Consider the following 18,110-nt stretch of genomic DNA (forward strand, 5'->3'; position numbering starts at 1 on the left):
GGGGCAAGGTGAAGGAATACCCCTCTACAGAGAGAGAGCTGACATCCCAACAGAAAGCTGCGAGATTAGAAACTGGCAAGAAAAGAAGGCGGAGCCCAGCAGGGGAGCCCCTCCCTTTCCTCCTGTCACAACGGGCCTCGCAGCCGGAAGGAGCGTTTCGCGGGCTTTCCAACTGCCAGCCAATCCCGCTCCCCCTCCCAGCAGCAGTGACTCCGCGCTTTTCCACCCGCCCGCCGACTCTGCGCAAGCGCGTCGGACAGGGGCGGGGCGCGCGGCCGGGACGTTGAGGGGCGGGGTGAGATGAGCCAATCAGAAGATTCATTTCCGGGTGGCGCGGGCGCCATTTTGTGAGGAGGGATATAAACGGGCGCTGCAGCCGCCGCCGGCCCAGTTGCTTCTCTGGTGGAGTCGGTTGGGTTCGTCTATTATAGAGTTTTCCAGTTCCACCTTTCCAAACGTCTCCACGCGGAAACCAACCGCCAGGAAAGAGGCGCGGCGTCGAGCCGAGCTAACCTGAGGAAACCGCTGCCGCTGTAGCCGAGCGCGCGGGCCCGCCGGGGCATTAGTTCGTCGGCGCGCAGCCCCGGCCCGACTCTCCAGAGCCATGAGTTACGGTCGCCCGCCTCCCGATGTGGAGGGCATGACCTCCCTCAAGGTGGATAACCTAACCTACCGCACCTCGCCCGACACCCTGAGGCGCGTGTTCGAGAAATACGGGCGCGTCGGCGACGTGTACATCCCGCGGGACCGCTACACCAAGGAGTCCCGCGGCTTCGCCTTCGTCCGCTTCCACGACAAGCGCGACGCCGAGGACGCCATGGATGCCATGGACGGAGCCGTACTGGACGGCCGCGAGCTGCGGGTGCAGATGGCGCGCTACGGCCGCCCCCCGGATTCACACCATAGCCGCCGGGGCCCCCCACCCCGCAGGTACGGGGGCGGCGGCTACGGACGTCGGAGCCGCAGGTAAGCAGGCGGGCGTCGCGGCCAGGGCTCCGGGAGGGCCTGGCTGACTCACAAAGGCCTACGGGGACACGTGGTGGCGGTCGGGCCGAGTCGGCGGGGCGCGGGAGGGCGGGGACCGGGGCTCGCGACCAGGGAAATGGCGTCTGGGCGTCTGGCGGCGAGATAATGGCGGCCTGGGCGGGCGGGGCCGCCGAACCCTGACGCGCCGCCGTCCCTGTCCGCAGCCCTAGGCGGCGTCGCCGCAGCAGATCCCGGAGTCGGAGCCGGTCCAGGTCCCGGAGTCGATCTCGCTACAGCCGCTCCAAGTCCCGGTCCCGCACTCGCTCAAGATCGCGATCCACCTCCAAGTCCAGATCGGCGCGAAGATCCAAGTCCAAGTCCTCGTCGGTCTCCAGATCTCGCTCGCGATCCAGATCCAGGTCTAGGTCCAGGAGTCCTCCACCCGTGTCCAAGAGGGAATCCAAATCCAGGTCGCGATCTAAGAGCCCTCCCAAGTCTCCGGAAGAGGAAGGAGCGGTGTCCTCTTAAGCAAATGGTAAGGTTTGCGCGACTCCGAGACTTCACGGCCGGAATTCAGAAATGGGGTTTGGAGTAGTTTTGTTCCGTATTAACATAAAAATGGCTCCTGATGTTAAGAGTACTACTCTGAGCTAACTCAGCTTTGGGAGTTATACTGAAGAGGGGTCTGCAGAAAGGATGTGTATAAAGCTTAGATAATGGCTGTTTCGTGAACTGTTTTGAGACCTATTAATGAAAATGACTATTTCTTGCTGTTTTTATCCAACGTCTGCATTTTCCCCTTTAAAGCTGCGGTCTCCTGTTTGATAAAAGAATATTGGCCAGTATTGCAGATTTTAACTGATTTGGCTGATCCTCCAGGGACCAGTTTCTGTGGGCGTGTATTGGAGCAGGTTTGTCTTTAAATGTTAAAGATGCACTATCCTCTTAGAGAAAACAATCAGTTCAACTATTGTTGTACTGACTGGGACTTCATATTCTAATGGATGTGGCAAAATTGCGGAAAAGAAGCAATGAACTTTCGGAACCAAAAGTTTACAGGTATTGATTGCACTGGGTGGGGAAAGGATAGTGTGTCTTTAACTCTCAAATTGTTTGGTCCTATTTTTTAAAAGGAAAGGGCCCTAAGTAGCTCAGATGTTAAAGCATTCTAAAATGCCAATGGTTTCATTTGAAAACTAAAAACTTAAAATATATTGACTAATTGTTTTGTTTGGATACAGCCCAACCCCCTCCCCCTCCTTTTTTTTTTTTTTTTTTTTTCTTTTTTCTTCTCCCCCCTTACCATTTTTCACCTTGGTCATTTGGCCAAAAATACATAACATAAACACACGTTTTTAGTGCTGATGGTAACCTTTGTGAAATTTTCCTAATTGGGCCTTAAAAAAACGGATAATGGCTGGTTGGAACCTTTCTGTAACCTATTGGTTTCACCAGATCCTTAGTAAGTACTGAAATTGAAACCATGTGCACTTTTGGTGATTTTGTTATAATGGAAGGTAAACTGAGCTTGTTTCTTTTCAAACCTAGATGTGTCGACAAGCAACATAAAGGAGGACTTGGGGGAAAGGACCACTTACTCGGTAGTACTCAGTCCATCAGAAGAGTCCTTGGAACAAGCAACTGGCTATTGAAAAAGGTTATTTTGTAACATTTTGTCTAACTTTTTACTTGTTTTAAGCTTTGCCTCAGGTGGCAAACTCATTTTATGTGCCATTTTTTGCTGTTATTCAAATTTCTTGTAATTTAGTAAGGTGAACGACTTCAGATTTCATTATTGACTTGGATATTTGAGGTAAATTTTCCTTTTTGTTTATATAGTGCTGACTTTTTTTGTTTGGAATTAAACAGATTGGTAACCTAATTTGTGGCCTCCTGACTTTTAAGGAAACCTGTGCAGCCATTACACACAGCCTAAAGCTGTCAAGAGATTGACTCAACATTGCCTTCCTACCTTAAAATTAAAAACCTACAAAAGTTGGTGTAAATTTATTTGTATATGTTATTTACCTTCAGGTCTAAATGGTAAACAGAACCCAAATTTGTATAAAGACTTTTCAGGTGAAAAGACTTGATTTTTATTTTTTTGGGAAGGATTGTTTACCAAACACAATTCTAATCTCTTCTCTTATGTATTTTTGTGCACTAGGCGCAGTTGTGTAGCAGTTGAGTAATGCTGGTTAGCTGTTAAGGTGGCGTGTTGCAGTGCAGAGTGCTTGGCTGTTTCCTGTTTTCTCCTGATTGCTCCTGTGTAAAGATGCCTTGTCGTGCAGAAACAAATGGCTGTCCAGTTTATTAAAATGCCTGACAACTGCACTTCCAGTCACCCGGGCCTTGCATATAAATAATGGAGCATACAGTGAGCACATCTAGCGATGATAAATACACCTTTTTTTTTTTTCTTCTTCTTCCCCCCCAAAATGGTAAATCTGATCATCTTCATGTACGAACTTAAAATATGGAAAATGTTAAGGAAGCAAACAAATGGTTTGTAATTTTGTAAGTACTTATAACATGGTGTATCTTTTTGCTCATGAATATTCTGTACTATAGCCATTGTTTCTGTAGTTTAATTAAAACGTTTTCTTGGTGTTAGCTTTTCTCAGAATATGTGTTGGTCTTTTTTCCCCTCCCATTTATTTGAAAGACCTGTGCAGTTACCTTGTGAATGTTACTGACTGTAAAGAATGAAAGTGAATGTTTGGTAGTTGATTTCCCCTCCCCCCCAAGTTAAAAAGTGGAAATGGTAGTTCAGCACCCACTCTCCTCAATGCTCTAAGGTAGCACTTTGTTAAAAGGTGAAATACCACCTTCTTATAACCTAATATATGCCCTATTTTAATAATTTAGGAACAATCCAGGTCCTTTTTCTTAGTTTTAATTTTTGTCTTAATAGTTATGTGACCCATCACAATCTAAAGCCAGCAGATCTGACCATCTTCAAACCCACTGTACTCAAGAAGCTGAAGTGGTCTGAGTCACATAGTTGTCTTGCCAGGTTGCTAAGCAGTATTGACATTGTCCCAAAACAGTTTTTAGGTGTAATTCAGATTGTCCTTTGCAAAGGAGATGACCAGCATTTCAACAGTATGTCTTCCTGGAAGGGCAGATTCTGCTATATCATCTTTGTCTGCACCAAAAGATTCCAGAGGAATGTGGACACACTTCATGTCCCACTTGTAGAGCAAAGCTTCAAGTGACCAGTCAGCACTGAAAAAAAATAAATTACTTTTAAAAACTGAGCTTTTCTTGTTTTGCTTTAGATATGTTCTCATTTTATCCTTAAGTTAGACACTGAATGAGTAGTAAGGCTTGCATTAACTTTTAATAAAACGGAGTAAACCAGGATTATTCAGGCTTACCTTCTTTTTTTCCATTTTTTATTTTTATTAGTTGAAGGCTAATTACTTTACAATATTGTAGTGGTTTTTGCCATACACTGACATGAATCAGCCATGGATTTACATGTGCTCCCCATCCCGATCCCCCCTCCTGCCTCCCTCTCCCTCCCATCCCTCTGGGTCTTCCTAGTGCACCAGCTTACCTTCTTACCTGGTAAGTAGACCACAATTTGACTTTGGGGTTCTTCTGCATCAAAAAGTAAACTGTAGTTAGAATGTCCTCAAAGTCTAGGAAGAAAAGACTTCTTAATAGACTTTTAATTCCATTGTATCTCTGGTTAAATTGAATACTGAGAAGGAAAAAAAGGTTTACCTTCTGGTTCAAAGAATACATCAGATGCAAGAATGATGTCTTGTGGTGGTAGAGCCAGAAGATCCCGAGATACATGACCCCACGTGAGTCCTACAACATGGACCTGAGGCAGATTATTCATTTGGCAGCTTTGCTGACAGATTTCTAGGCAGTGAGGCAACTCTGAACTGTCTGACAGTGTAACTTCAGCACCACATTTTGCAGCCACAATTCCTGGAAGGCTCACTCCAGCACCAATCTGAAAACAAGTTTAAAGGTTTTGCTTAGAACTGCGACAAGCTGTGGATCTTGGCAAATGGTTCTCATTTCATGCATTGGCCTTTACAGGGTCAATGTGTAAATTTGAATTTTCCATGTCTATAAAACACCATCATTCAACACTGCTGTACTATGTGGAGCTTCCTTTAAACTTGTCATGACAGTTCTAACTGGGTCAAAGGAGTTGGTCTATTTCAGCATTTTAAAGGGCCCTCAACTCTGCAACTACAGGCTTGAACTGGGAGGGTCTGTAACTAGGACTCTGCAATCCAGTTGAGTCCGGGATGTGGGAACAACCACTTGTTTTATGTGGATTTTCAGTTTTGTGCAGGGTGGGAGCTCCAATCACTGAGCTGTTAAAGGATCAACCATTTCCAAATGGGAGCATATCTTGAGCAGTTACATTGTTTAGGATGTCCAGGGCATTATAGCACTACAGTGACCTTCAGTCACTTTCAGTTCTCATGATCTATAAGGAGTTCCTAATTATGACACCAGGTCTCTAGAAGCTCAGTGGGTGACTTTAATGTACAACCAGCCATTAAGTTACTAAATTTTAAATAGCTTTTAAACGGCTAAAGCCTGACAGGTCTTCAGCATGACTTTACTTGAGGGGATTTTTCCAGTTGGGTCTTTTTTTTTCCAGTTGGGTCTTTTAGAGCAGCAAAGAACTTAAACATACTCACTTTGCATAATACCAAAAAGCCCCTTCATAAACATTATTATTGCTATGGATTGAAACATGCTTCCTGTTCAAGGATCAGCACTGAAGATTCCGGACCTTTTTTGAGTAGCTAAAAACCATCACTACTTTGAGCCCAAATTATGCACCAAATGCCTTCATTTCATTTATATGCTTTTGCAAAAGTTAGGAGGTGTCCTTAAGCTGATTTGTCTTCAGCCTTTGGGTTTAAGCATAGTACCATTTCTGCAAATGACTTAAGTTTACTTCTGTAAGCCTTCAGCAGTCTTAAGCCAGGTGGAGTAGAGAGAAAGCACCGGATACATCTTAAAACTAACCTCAAGATCTCCAAAGATGAAAGCCATTTTTCGAGAAAGGCTGCAAGGTATAGCAGAGCCTGGATGACCCTGTTGGGACACCCCAGAAAGATGGCCTCAAAGACTGCTTCCATGCCAAGATTCCTTAAGATTAGTCAATGGGTTTCACTTACACTTTAAAAAGTGTTTTTAACTTACCTCCCATGGAGGCTGGGCACGTCATCCCTGACTTAAAAATATCTAACAAAACCCAATAACCAGCATACAGATTTATAATCTAGGGTTTTTGCAAACCTCAAGGGCACTTTTACCTCTAAGACAGCCTTGCCTGGCAGAGATCCTCTGTGAAACCACAGGTACTGGGCCAGGACCACAGCACAGGGCCAAACATACATTCCATATTGAAGATGCAGGACCTGAAAAGGAATTTTTTGTATGCCGTAAATAACATGCTGGAAGTCAGAATATTTATACAGCAATTACTGAGTGCCTGGCACTGGCATCCATTACAAAAACGACAATTCCCTGTTCTCCAGTTTACATCCTATGGGTGGGGAAGTGAAGTGAAAGTTGCTCAGCCATGTCTGACTCTGCAACCCCTGGACTATAGTCCATGGAACTGTCCAGGCCAGAATACTGGAGTGGGTAGCCTATGCCTTCTCCAGTGGATCTTTCCGACCTAGGAATTGAACCAGGGTCTCCTGTATTGCAGGTGGATTCTTTTACCAACTGAGCCATCAGAGAAGCACCTTGGGTGGGGGAGAGGGAATATAAATCTATAATGCAATGTGATAAGCACTTTTTTTTCCTTTTTTTTTTTTTTGTGATAAGCATTCTTCATAATTCACTTATTCAACTAGAATTTATCCAGGGCCTGAGTGGCTTAGTGGGTATTTTAGGCTGAGGATATAACTCATGGTGTGTGTGTGTGTGTGTGTGTGTGTGTATCTTACTGTGGAGAGAACAAGTAAGCAAATATTTTTGGTAATAATTGTGTGTGTGTGTGTGTATCTTACTGTGAAGAGACAACAAGTAAGCAAATATTTTTGGTAATAATAGTGTGTGTGTGTGTGTGTGTGTGTGTGTGTATCTCACTGTGGAGAGACAACAAGCAAGCAAATATTTTTGGTAATACTACTGTCAGCACAATGTACCAGGGTGATGTGAGAGTAATGGGGGTGGGCAGTGACCACAAGGTGGTTGCTCAAGATAGGGAGACAGGATGATTCAGGCAAAGGCCAAGGCCTCTCCCAGGGCCCTCTCCCTGGCAGTGTGGGCCTGAAGGCTGGAGGTAGGGTTGCATAGTACAAGCATAGGTCAGAGGGAAAGCAAAGACCAGACATGTGGTGCCTTGTAGGCCACAGGAAGTTTAGCTTTTTATTTAAGTGCAGTGAGAAGATACTGGAGGGTTTTAAGCTAGGTATAACCTGGTAATGGGCTTCCCTGGTGGCTCAGATGGTAAAGAAGCCATCTGCAATGCAGAAGGCCAGGCTTTGATCCCTGGGTTGGGAAGATCCCCTGGAGAAGGAAATGGTTACCCACTTCAGTACTCTTGCTGGGAAATTGCATGGACAGAGGAGGTCGGCGGGCTACAGCCCATGAGGTCACAAAGAGACACAACTAAGCGACAGAACAAGCACGAACGTGCTAATGCTAAGGAGGAACAGGGTGGTTCTAGGATGACACCTCAGATGAGGTCTGAGTAGACCTGAGTCCTGGAGTTAGGAAGGCTGGCAACTTGTAAAGCCTTTGGGGAGGCACTGAATTATGAGCATGGTATTTAGGGAGGCAAGGTAACAGCTCACAACTCTGGAATAAGCCTGCCTGAGTTCAAACTTGAGAAATGTAATTTATCAATACTAGCTGTGTGACCTCACTCAAGTTACTTAACCTGTGCTTCAGTTTCCTCAACTGCAAAACACTATTTTCACAGAATGTCAGAAAAATTCAATGAAAACTTGTTCGTACAAAGTATACAAAGTTAGTGACTGTTAAACTGCAAAACTGCAAGTCTTTCTGTTTCCTAACGGTGCGCCTCCCAGGGTGATAGGCTGAAAAGGTAAAAATATAAAAAGTGAAGGAACTGAAGGTCTGAATGTAATCATTCAATACACTCAACAGAGATATTAGTGCTTAGGCTGCACTTGCCCATTGAAATGGCCCACTTTTGTCTGTGGAGTGTGTTTCTAAACAAACGCACTTCTTACCTAAAAAAATATTCTAGGTGTGAATAAAACAAAAATGCCTGCCCTGGTGGATTTTGCCCAGGAGTACAGTGAAGGAGTTCTGATCTGAAGTGAGTTATCCAAATTTAGGTAATTAAAAAAAAAAAAAAAGACATATCTTCAACAATACCCCAATAAAACATTTTTTAAATTAAAGGTGTATTTTTTCACAAGGTGTATCTTCATCCACTTCCTAAACTTGGGAAGAAATCGAAAGGGGAATTTTAACACGAAGGCTCTTAGAGACTGCCAGAAATGGATTCCACTCCTTCAACTCCAGCATACAACTCCTCTTAACCTGTTTCTCATATTCAAAACCGTTAATGCCAATGTCTACCCCACCAGCTGCTGTTAAAATCAAATGAAACACTGCAACGTGAAAGTGCTTTGAAAAACCGGACGCATAAAAAAATATGTAATTGCTATTGAGAATCCGGGGGCAGCCATGAGCTGAAAGGAAGCAAGGCCAAGCCCCAGAAACTTTGATTAATGAGAGTTGGAATCCCCTCCCAGATAAATCTCAATTAACACGCCCTTCAACAAGATTATAAAAACTAGGTGTCAAGAATGTCACTTTTCCAGCAAGAAATAATTAGGTATGGAGAAGTTCCCCTTCTCGACATTTAACCTGCCAAAAGGCTTCATACCAAACCGTTTGGCTCTGCGGGTTCACCCGAAGGCGGAATGAAAAAGCCCCTGACCCCCTCCCCTATACCCCTCCCTACAGCCCCAGGCCGGCTGAGACACACTATTGCCCTAAGGCGCTTCCCGGCAGGTGCCTTGACACGCACCTGCGGGACGCACACCTCCAGTACGGCCCCCTCATCTCCCAGACCCGGCCCCTCCGAGAACCGAAAGCGCTGGGCCCGGACCACTTGCCCTCGGAGGCCACCCTCGTCCGAAGAGGAGTCGGTGGCCTCCGTGCGGGCCGGGAGCAGGGGAGGGCGCCGGGCCGCCAGGCTGCCAAGCTGCACGCGCGAGGGCCCCCGGGCCGGCTCGGGCCGTCTTCCCGGAGCACGTCAGGTCGCTACTACCCGACAGCAAGCGGGGGAAGCACCCCTCGAGCGACGAAACGACCATGCAGCGAGAACAGACCCCCACACCAGGCAAACGAGACAGAAAACAGGTGGAGCGGGCGGATAACCGGCCGGAAGAAGGCCAAAAAAGACACTGTGCGCTGCCGGAAGTGACGAACCGGAAGCGGGCGCGGGAGAGGCGGAGCCGCAACGAAGAGGTAACACGACTGGGCTGACCTTCCCAACATGGCGGAGATCCTGCCTGTGTGAGGGCTGGACCCGGAGACGCGGAGGCCAATGGCTTATCGCGAGAGGCCGGAGGGCGGGGAAGACGACAGCCACTGGTCCAACCGGAGGCTCGGGAGGTGGTTAGGGAGTGAATCTTCTGGAAAGCGACTTTAAAGGCGCCGGGCCGAAGCGAAGGGCGATTTGGTGTTGCCGTCGCCCGAACCTGGGTGTGTGTGTGCGGGGAGGGGGGCGGCGCATTGGTGGCAGGAAGCGAGCTGCGCCGAGGTTGTCGCGGAACCAGCTGGTGGTGACCCTGCAGGATGAACCACAAGAGCAAGAAGCGGATCCGCGAGGCCAAGCGGAGTGCGCGGCCGGAGCTGAAGGACTCGCTGGACTGGACCCGGCACAACTACTACGAGAGCTTCCCGCTGAACCCGGCGGCCGTGGCGGTAAGCGGGCCGCGATCGCGGGCCGGGCGGACCACGGGCATCCTCCGGGGGCTGTGCGCACCTCTCCCGGGACCGGGGTCCGCCAGCCGCCCAGCGCTGTCCCCGGAGTTCCGATGGGCTCGCCCGCACCCCGCGGAGGTCGGGGTCGTCGGCGCCCGTTCCAGGGCGGGCCTCCTTTCTCCTCGCCGCAGCCGCGTCTGCCGGGGGCAGCTGGAGCCCCACGCCCTTGACACCCTCCACGAGGCCTGTCACCCCTGCACCCCTTTTGGGCGGCGGGGCCATAGGGGACTTGGGCGTCCAAGGCCACGAGTGGGAGACGCGAAGCCCCGCTTGCCTGGTGGGATAGCGGTGGCGCTGCCGTGCCCGAACGCACGCACGTCCTTTCCCCTCCCTACGAGGAGGCAGAACTAGAATCTGGCTCCTTGGGCATGTGATTGCTAGTTGGCTTTGGGGAACACCCTTACCTGCCACTGGGCTTTTCTTTCTCTCTCTTTTTTTTTTTAATTCGATGGGTCTTTTCTGATTCCCTCAGGACAATGTGGAAAGGGCAGACGCTTTACAACTGTCAGTGGAAGAATTTGTGGAGCGATATGAAAGACCGTACAAGCCCGTGGTTCTGCTGAATGCCCAAGAGGGCTGGTCCGCGCAGGAGAAGTGGACTCTGGAGCGCCTCAAAAGGAAATACCGGAACCAGAAGTTCAAGTGTGGGGAGGATAACGACGGGTACTCAGTGAAGATGAAGATGAAATACTACATCGAGTACATGGAGAGCACCCGCGATGACAGCCCCCTTTACATCTTTGACAGCAGCTACGGGGAGCACCCCAAAAGAAGGAAACTTTTGGAAGACTACAAGGTGCCCAAGTTTTTCACCGATGACCTTTTCCAGTATGCGGGGGAGAAGCGCAGGCCCCCTTACAGGTAAATACTGGGCTGTGATGTGGTTATAATCTTGTCTCCAGCAACTAATCTTTTTTCTGAAACAGTGAGTGGTTCTGCCTTGGTTGCTCATGGAACTTAGAGGGCTTCCCATACCTGCCCAGAGCCTCCTGCCTGATGCTGCCTGGGCATCAGATTTCTGAAAGCTCCCTCATGTGACCCAAGCATGCAATCAAAGTTGAACCAGTGATCTGTAAGGGACATTTTATTTTCCCTAAATATTTACTTATCTTGGCTGTGCCAGGTCTTGGTTGCGGCATGCAGGCTCTTTTACGTTGAGGCATGCAGGATTTCGTTCCCTTTTGTTGTTGTTTAGTCGCTCAGTCGTAGCCAACTCTTGTGCCACCCCAGGGACTGTAGCTCTGCAGGCTCCCCTGTCCATGGGATTTCCCAGGGAAAAATGCCGGAGTAGACTGCCATTTCCTACTCCAGGGGATCGGTTCAATCAAACCTGCATCTCCTGCATAGCAGGTGGATTCTCTACTGCTGAGCCACCAAGGAAGCCCCTAGTTCCCTGACTAGGGATCAAACCTGGGCCCCCTCCATTGGGAGCTCGTAGTGTTAGCTACTGGACCACCAGGAAAGTCTCTGTAAGGGACATTTTAATAGCTAAAGTCCAGCAATAAGCCACGTCAATGATTTTTCTGTTAGGGATCAGTCCATGTACAATTTACTCAGCATTTCTGTATATCAGAATTTGCCCAGTTTTCAAAATAACAGTAACATTTGTATAAAACTGAAAGCTGCTTTTGTGGCATATATGTAGTTAAATTACACTGCACATCTTGGATGCTTCCATCCTTTAGGTGGTTTGTGATGGGGCCACCACGCTCTGGAACAGGAATCCACATCGACCCTCTGGGAACCAGTGCCTGGAATGCCTTAGTTCAGGGCCACAAGCGCTGGTGCCTGTTCCCTACCAGCACACCTAGGGAACTCATCAAGGTGACCCGAGAAGAAGGAGGGAACCAGCAAGATGAAGCTATTACCTGGTTTAACATCATCTATCCCCGGACGCAGCTTCCAACCTGGCCACCTGAATTCAAACCCCTGGAAATCTTACAGAAACCAGGAGAGACTGTCTTTGTACCAGGTATAAATGATCCGAAAGTACTTTCTTTGATTTCAGTAATCTGTCATTTTGGAGCACAGTTACATACAGTGAGTCAAAGAAGCCCCTCTGCATGCTGACTCTGGGTGAACTGACTAGGGCCTGCCTCTGACTGTGAGGTGTTGCTGTGTGATGATCTGCTCGGGGGCTGCTGTCCACCTTTCTTGTAGCCTGTGTGTATAATGACTATTGAAAAACTTCTTATCTGCTGGAGTGCCTGTTCATTTTTATTCCTACTAGTTACCCAGTGTCTTTGTGTGTGTTCAGTGACTTGTGCTTATTTCCATAAATGGGGTTTTTGACACAGTGTAGCACTGGGTGGATTGAGTCAGGAAACAGTTACTTAAAAGCCAAGAGGCAGGAAATCCCACACCTGAAAATTACACTTTGTTTTGATAGGTTAAGTGTTGGAATTGAGGGTATTTAAGGTATGCACCCTCCTCCTAGAAACCGGAGAACTTGCTGCCTTTACAGTTTTGGTCACAGCTTTGGATGGTCAGGGCTGGACACATTTATTATGTAAAAGAGCCAGAGAATAAATATTTTAGGCACTGCAGGCCGGATGGTTTCTGTCGTAAGTGCTTAGCTCTGCCCAGGTGGCAGGAAAGCAGGCATGGCCAGGCTCCAGTGAAACTTGACACAAGCAGGTGGTTGGTGGTTCCTGCCTCAGGAGGAGCGTTTACCACACCGGGTCCTGGTTCTCTTAAGACTGTCCCTTGTGGACAGGAATCCCCAGTTTCTGAAGTTTGTGTCACATGTTATGTGAAATTTGTGTTGTAGGGTGATTGTGTGTAGAGCCTGTTCCTGTTTAACTGTTTATTTGTTGGATTTCAGGAGGCTGGTGGCACGTTGTCCTCAATCTTGACACCACCATTGCCATCACCCAGAACTTTGCCAGCAGTACCAACTTCCCTGTTGTCTGGCACAAGACGGTAAGAGGGAGACCAAAGTTGTCGAGGAAATGGTATAGGTGAGAGACATTTTTTTTTCCTTATTTTTTGCTTTGCTCAAACTTCTACCCCAGTGATACAATGGCAAGAGTCCACTGCTGCTATAACATGTGCTGAGTTTAAATCAGGCCTGAGAACAACTGGGGCTGCAAAACCTCACGGGTAGAAGAAGAGTGGGTCCAAGGTCAGGGCCAGTTCTCAGGAGGCTTGCCCGCCTCAAGGTGACAGGCTCAGACTGCATGTTTGATCAAGGCCAGGTAGTCCCAACAAACAAACACGGTCATAATTGGTATTGTTCCTCATTTTCTGTTTTCGTTTGTTTGGTTTTGGTTTTGGTTTTCCTCAAAGCTAGCTCTAGCAAAGGTAGCCATTTTGTTTGGGTTTGATTTTGGTTGTTTTCTTTTCCTTACTCCAAAAGCTTTACCCCCCATTTGAACTTATTACCTTCAGTTCTCGTGAGTGAGGTGACTGCCCTGGAGACTTAGCTCCTCTGTTTATCCACAGAACAGATACAGCACGGGCAGCGGCAGTTCAAGCCACCCCCAGCCACCCCGTGCCACTGTGTCCCAACCCTGACCTGGAGGGACCAGCTCTCGGGGTAAGAGAGGGATCCCGGCTTGCTCAGTGCTCAGCCTCCCTGCTGAGAGGGCCAGCAAGGGTGGTGGCTTTATTCTCCCCGGACTCTTGGGCGTCCGAGGCCCACTGACTCCATCCCTCAGGCCGCTGCGTACTGCCGTCTGGTCCTTCCAAAAGGCCTTCCCGAACAGTACGTCTTTTGTCCCTGGTTGCAGGGGCCGCCAGATGAGGTCCCTAAGGGGCGGGCTGGCAGCTGCCCCCCCGACAGTCCCGTCCAGCTTTACCTTCCAGTGAGGGGGGACCCTCTCCGTCACCCAATGCTTCTTACCTCTCACAAACCTCATTGTTTCTGCTCTTAACAAAAAGAACATTAACCGAGCCCAGCTCCCATCACTGAGCACTGTGCTGTGGAAAGGAGAGGTTAAAAAACATCAGCTAGGAAGGTGCAGGGAAAAGTACGAGGGAGAGAGATGGTTTCTCCCAAGACTAACTCAGGGAAGCGTGGCCTCGTGTGGGCAGCACACGTGGCTGGGCAGCTCAGGAGGTAGCAGCAAGTTGCGTGTGGCTAGTTTTCCTTTCAGGAAAGCCTGAGCAGCAGGGGGGGCTCTTGTCCCCGGCCTGTGGATCCGTGTGTGTCCTCTCCACCGTCCCGGCACATCTAGGAGAGGCAGGGCTCAGCCCTGAGTCTGGGGCTCTGTGGGTGGGTGTCGCCGCACTGAGAGCACTTGTCTTGTCCCTCAGGATCTTGAAGCAGGAGCACCCGGAGTTGGCAGTCCTGGCTGACTCCGTCGACCTGCAGGAATCCACAGGGATCGCCTCCGACAGCTCCAGCGACTCCTCCAGCTCCTCCAGCTCCAGCTCGTCCGACTCAGACTCAGAGGTGAGGCTGCGCTCGCTCCCTGGTCCTCCGCGGCAGGGCACCCTGGAAAAACCAGAGGGGGCTTTCCTGCCTCCTCCCCAGGAGGGAGAGAGGGGGGGTCATGTTTCACCTTCTTCCAAGAACTACAACTGTCCTCAGTCCTTCTGTGGGGTAAAGTTTGCCCATTTTATAACTCTGAAGGTGTTTGTTAATCATTTAAATAATCACTGGGCTTCCCAGGTGGTGCTAGTGGTAAGGAACCCACCTGCCAATGCAGGAGACAGGAGACACGGGTTCAATACCTGTGTTGGAAAGATCCCCTCAATCCCCTCTAGTATGCTTGCCTGGAGAGTGCCGTGGACAGAAGAGCCTGGCGGGCTATGGTTCATAGGGTCGCAGAGTGTCAGAGGTGACTGAAGCGACTTCACGTGCACACGGCACGCACGCAGAGTGCTCTCTAGGGGTGAGAAGTAGCTGAAGATTCGGTTAGGTAAATGACGCAGGATCACACAGCTGGGGACAGGGGTGTTGGGTTTAAACTCAAGCATTCTCCAGACTGAAAGCCCACGTTGGGAATTTCCGCGGATGGTAAATAATAAACCTAGAGGGAGTTGCCTGGTTTCTGTGGTCAGGACTCTGCTTTCACTGCTGAGGGCCCAGGTTCAATCCCTAGCTGCCTCCGACTGATGCCCTATTTCTCCCTTCCGCGTCCAGTGCGAGTCTGGCTCTGAAGGTGAAGGCACGATGCACCGCAGGAAGAAGAGGCGGACGTGTGGCATGGTGGGGAATGGGGACACCACCTCGCAGGACGACTGCGTGAGCAAAGAGCGCAGCTCCTCCAGGTGACCGCGCGTGCCTGCTGTCTGTGCGCGAGGACGCGTCTGCAGCCTGCAGCAGGGCCCCGGGGCTGCCCGGGGAGGGCCGGCGAAAGCCAGAGAATGAGGACCTCTGGGGCACGGGAGCCGTTCACTCAGTGTTTGCGACAGTAGCTTTCTTCTCCGCTACCGATGCAAATGAACGTGGCTTGTTTTATGCATAAGGGTGAGGATCTGTGTGAATGGTGCCAAGGGAAACCTTGACGTTATTTAATAAAAGTTAAATTCATCTTATATCTTTGAATTTTTTTTTCCTGGAAAACACCAGAACCTCCTCTCATTGCTCTTCTTGCCCTGACCTTGGGAGAAAATACTGACTCTGCTGGCGGGTGGTGGCTGCCCTCGGTGGGGAAATGATGGTTGTTATCACAGTAAAGGGGGAAACGCTGAGAAGTCATCCCCAAACTTCTGAAGAGTCTGAGGTGTGGCCTCCTGCTTTTTCTCCCAGTTTGCCACTGCTCCGTGGAGCACTTGCAGATTATTTAAATAAAATCTTAATCATGTCTCCAGTGGGGTTTTGTTTTTGTGTTAAACCTGAGTGAGGGAATTCCCTGGTGGTCCAGTGGTTAGGACTCTGAGCTTTCACTGCCAGTGGTCTGGGTTCAGTCCCTGAACTTGGGGAACTTAGATCCCACAAGCCTAAACAAATTAAATAAATTATTAAAAAAAAAAAAACCTGAATTGGATCTAAATAAGTTAAAACTTGAGATAAAATCAATAAGCTAAGCTTTTTGCAAGTGGCTCTCCCAGCGCTGCAGTGAAGTGTGGAGACCCTGCTGCGTCCCCGGTCTTTGAGCCCCCGAGCCCTGTTCCACGTGCTGCTGGCTGAAGTGTCACCGGGGCAGCACTAAGATGGATGGTTTCTGGGAAGACAGTGAAATCCCGAAGCTCTTGGGATTCTGTCCGAAGGCCCTGCCTGCTGCAGCTGAAGCCCCTGTTACATTCTTTGTGTCTCCAAGCAGCCTAGCACTTGCCTAAATGTGACAGAAATGGAGGACCCCATTCCTTTCTGTCATCTTTTCCTCATTCTCTGGGGTCTGGTTGGAATCCTGTGGGGGGCTATTCGGGTGTCCTAATCAGATGAACTGATCAGACTGGATCGCTCATTTCTCAGCCCTAGTTGTCCTTTCCAGCTGTAGATTTCTCTTCTTGCCTTGTTTCTACTGCTGTAGACTTATATCTGCCCCTGGGGTATGACTTTGTATTCATACTTTATAAGGAAAGTCTTTAGAGAAGGCCCTGCTATCCATTTCAGCCCAGGGCCCTGGGGGTTCTGCTTTTAACCTTTCATTCCCCTTTGCAGCAGCCCCTGCTGTCTACCTGCTGATCACAGGTGGTTGTACTTTCCTTGACAGGATTAGGGACACTTGTGGAGGCCGTGCTCACCCCTAAACTGAAGCTCTCCCTGAGGTGGCTCCCGTGGGAGCTGTTGGCAGCCACCCACCTCAGTCTTCCTGTCTTCTGCTCCTACCTTCTCCTTTGTCTTCTCTGAATTTGGATAATCCTCTCTGGCCCAAGCTCATGTCTCCAGTCAAATGCTGTTTTTTCTCTGCTAACTGAGACTAGATTGTCAAGAAGTTAAAAAAAAATTCAGCACGCTCAGTGAAGCCCTGAAGGCCGCCGTGACGTCAGGTGAGAAGCTTCTGTCTCCGCCAACTGCAAGCCTGGAGGGCTGTGATCCTTTGAATGCCTTGTCGCCTTGCTGGTGGTGTTGAGGGACTCCCACCAGCCACATGTGTCTGGCTGCACGCAAGCAGAGACGCCAAGAGTGGTGAGTGGACTCTGAGTTCCGTGTGAACCAGTTATGTAAAAGAAGGACCACGAGGACACCGCCTTCCTGTGTGCCGTCATCCGTCCAGAAATGCATTCGGCAGCAGAAACCTGGCCGGGGGCCAGCGCCACTCACTCACCCACTGCCTAGTGCAGCCTTAGCGTTCGTCACCTTTTCTCCGTGGTCAGAGAGGATGTGAGATTCCAAGGATATTTTCACATGGTGTGTGTTGTGGGGGAAGGATGACACATCGGGCTTGTTGGGTTTATGATCAAAGTGGGAAAGGTGTTCAGTGTGTTGTCATCACAGAACTGAAGTTATAAACAGGACCAGGTTCTTACAAATTTGTCCCCATCTTTCCCACCATGTACGTGATCCCTGAGTCAGAAGCTCTCACTCTCTAAGAGGCTTCATGATTAACAGCTTCATATCCCGGACCTGCAGACATTAGGTGGGCGATCCTGTTAGCAGCCAGGAATAAATGCAGAGGTGGTTCGTCTGGTCTTTGGGATCTGTTTAGGTTTCTAAATAACTCTGGTTTAAATACTTAGAGGTTGACCAGTAGGTTCCATCTCTTGCCCTCTCGATTCACCTGCTTGCATTCATCTGTCTCTAAATTCAATTAAAGTGTTATAAGAGGGGGCTGTCGAGGACACACCCAGTGACAATTTCCAGGTTGGACTGCGGGAGAGAAGGGCACCAGCAGGTGAAGGCAGAGGAGCCTCACCAGCGCCACCAGGCACAGAGGAGTGTGGCTGTCAACTGGAGTCATGCCCATTGCCACTCAGAATCCTCCCTTAAAGTGGGTATAATCAGGGGAATCCTGTTTACTTGTCTACCGACCAGTTGTCCCTTCCTAACTCCCTGGGTTGGTCATGTGGCTTTACTCTAGAAGGCTGGTCCCCTATTTTGTCTTCGCCCAATTTTCTGCATTTTAAAAGTCCAACCAAAACTCATGTGTGGATTGGATGGAACTTCTGCTCACTTCCTAGTATCAGTCTACCTGTACCCGCGCCCCCCCCCCCCCCAACACACACACACACACACACACCCTCTGGCTCCAGGGAGTGGCTGTACCTGTGAGTGCTCACTCACTGAGTGGTATCTGACTCTGTGATCCCATGGACTAGAGCCCTCAGGCTTGTCTGTCCGTGGG

At 49.2% G+C, this 18,110-nt stretch overlaps 3 protein-coding genes across 12 annotated transcripts; 2 read left to right on the forward strand and 1 right to left on the reverse strand.

Annotated features, from left to right (window-relative positions):
• The first annotated feature begins 81 nt into the window (after positions 1–81).
• Positions 82–3,592, forward strand: SRSF2 (serine and arginine rich splicing factor 2). Of its 6 annotated transcripts, none has more exons than XR_006341390.1 (4): positions 82–966; positions 1,191–1,877; positions 2,515–2,623; positions 3,134–3,592. XR_006341390.1 is itself a non-coding variant. In XM_043905412.1 (3 exons), exons 1-2 carry the CDS (start codon positions 605–607, stop codon positions 1,492–1,494), a joined length of 666 nt encoding a protein of 221 aa, XP_043761347.1. In that variant the 5' UTR covers positions 82–604; the 3' UTR covers positions 1,495–1,501; positions 1,774–3,592. The 6 variants fall into 6 exon arrangements, 2 of the variants coding, with proteins under 2 accessions (XP_043761347.1, XP_043761346.1); XR_006341388.1 differs by having other exon boundaries at positions 1,191–1,501; positions 1,774–1,877; positions 2,515–3,592; XR_006341389.1 differs by having other exon boundaries at positions 1,191–1,501.
• On the reverse strand, positions 2,186–9,357 carry METTL23 (methyltransferase like 23). Of its 3 annotated transcripts, none has more exons than XM_043905413.1 (5): positions 8,972–9,357; positions 6,267–6,371; positions 4,699–4,936; positions 4,529–4,613; positions 2,186–4,194 (listed from the first exon to the last, which is right to left on the reverse strand). In XM_043905413.1, the coding sequence occupies exons 2-5, from the start codon at positions 6,348–6,350 to the stop codon at positions 4,020–4,022; spliced, it is 582 nt and encodes a 193-aa protein (XP_043761348.1). In that variant the 5' UTR covers positions 6,351–6,371; positions 8,972–9,357; the 3' UTR covers positions 2,186–4,019. The 3 variants fall into 3 exon arrangements, with proteins under 3 accessions (XP_043761348.1, XP_043761350.1, XP_043761351.1); XM_043905415.1 differs by having other exon boundaries at positions 9,276–9,343; XM_043905416.1 differs by lacking the exon at positions 8,972–9,357 and having other exon boundaries at positions 6,284–6,355.
• Positions 9,358–9,528: 171 nt separating this feature from the next.
• JMJD6 (jumonji domain containing 6, arginine demethylase and lysine hydroxylase) lies at positions 9,529–17,980 on the forward strand. 3 transcript variants are annotated; one of them, XM_043905417.1, is made up of 7 exons: positions 9,529–9,873; positions 10,406–10,794; positions 11,619–11,905; positions 12,758–12,893; positions 14,191–14,329; positions 15,023–15,150; positions 16,539–17,980. In XM_043905417.1, the coding sequence occupies exons 1-7, from the start codon at positions 9,745–9,747 to the stop codon at positions 16,573–16,575; spliced, it is 1,245 nt and encodes a 414-aa protein (XP_043761352.1). In that variant the 5' UTR covers positions 9,529–9,744; the 3' UTR covers positions 16,576–17,980. The 3 variants fall into 3 exon arrangements, 2 of the variants coding, with proteins under 2 accessions (XP_043761352.1, XP_043761353.1); XR_006341391.1 differs by lacking the exon at positions 16,539–17,980 and adding an exon at positions 13,378–13,471 and having other exon boundaries at positions 9,545–9,873; XM_043905418.1 differs by lacking the exon at positions 16,539–17,980 and having other exon boundaries at positions 9,549–9,873; positions 15,023–15,417.
• Positions 17,981–18,110: the final 130 nt, after the last annotated feature.

Source organism: Cervus elaphus, chromosome 5, assembly GCF_910594005.1.
Source record: "Cervus elaphus chromosome 5, mCerEla1.1, whole genome shotgun sequence".
In the NCBI taxonomy this organism is placed as follows: domain Eukaryota; kingdom Metazoa; phylum Chordata; class Mammalia; order Artiodactyla; family Cervidae; genus Cervus; species Cervus elaphus.

Coding starts and splice junctions, on each gene's coding strand:
- SRSF2 (XM_043905412.1), top strand. CDS start 605: ATGAGTTACGGTCGCCCGCCTCCCGATGTGGAGGGCATGACCTCCCTC. Junction 967..1,190: donor TACGGACGTCGGAGCCGCAG/GTAAGCAGGCGG, acceptor CCCTGTCCGCAG/CCCTAGGCGGCGTCGCCGCA.
- METTL23 (XM_043905413.1), bottom strand. CDS start 6,350: ATGTATGTTTGGCCCTGTGCTGTGGTCCTGGCCCAGTACCTGTGGTTT. Junction 4,937..6,266: donor CAGGCAAGGCTGTCTTAGAG/GTAAAAGTGCCC, acceptor ACTTGTTTTCAG/ATTGGTGCTGGAGTGAGCCT. Junction 4,195..4,528: donor TCTACTTACCAGGTAAGAAG/GTAAGCTGGTGC, acceptor ATTTTTTTTCAG/TGCTGACTGGTCACTTGAAG.
- JMJD6 (XM_043905417.1), top strand. CDS start 9,745: ATGAACCACAAGAGCAAGAAGCGGATCCGCGAGGCCAAGCGGAGTGCG. Junction 9,874..10,405: donor TGAACCCGGCGGCCGTGGCG/GTAAGCGGGCCG, acceptor TGATTCCCTCAG/GACAATGTGGAAAGGGCAGA. Junction 12,894..14,190: donor TTGTCGAGGAAATGGTATAG/GTGAGAGACATT, acceptor CTTGTCCCTCAG/GATCTTGAAGCAGGAGCACC.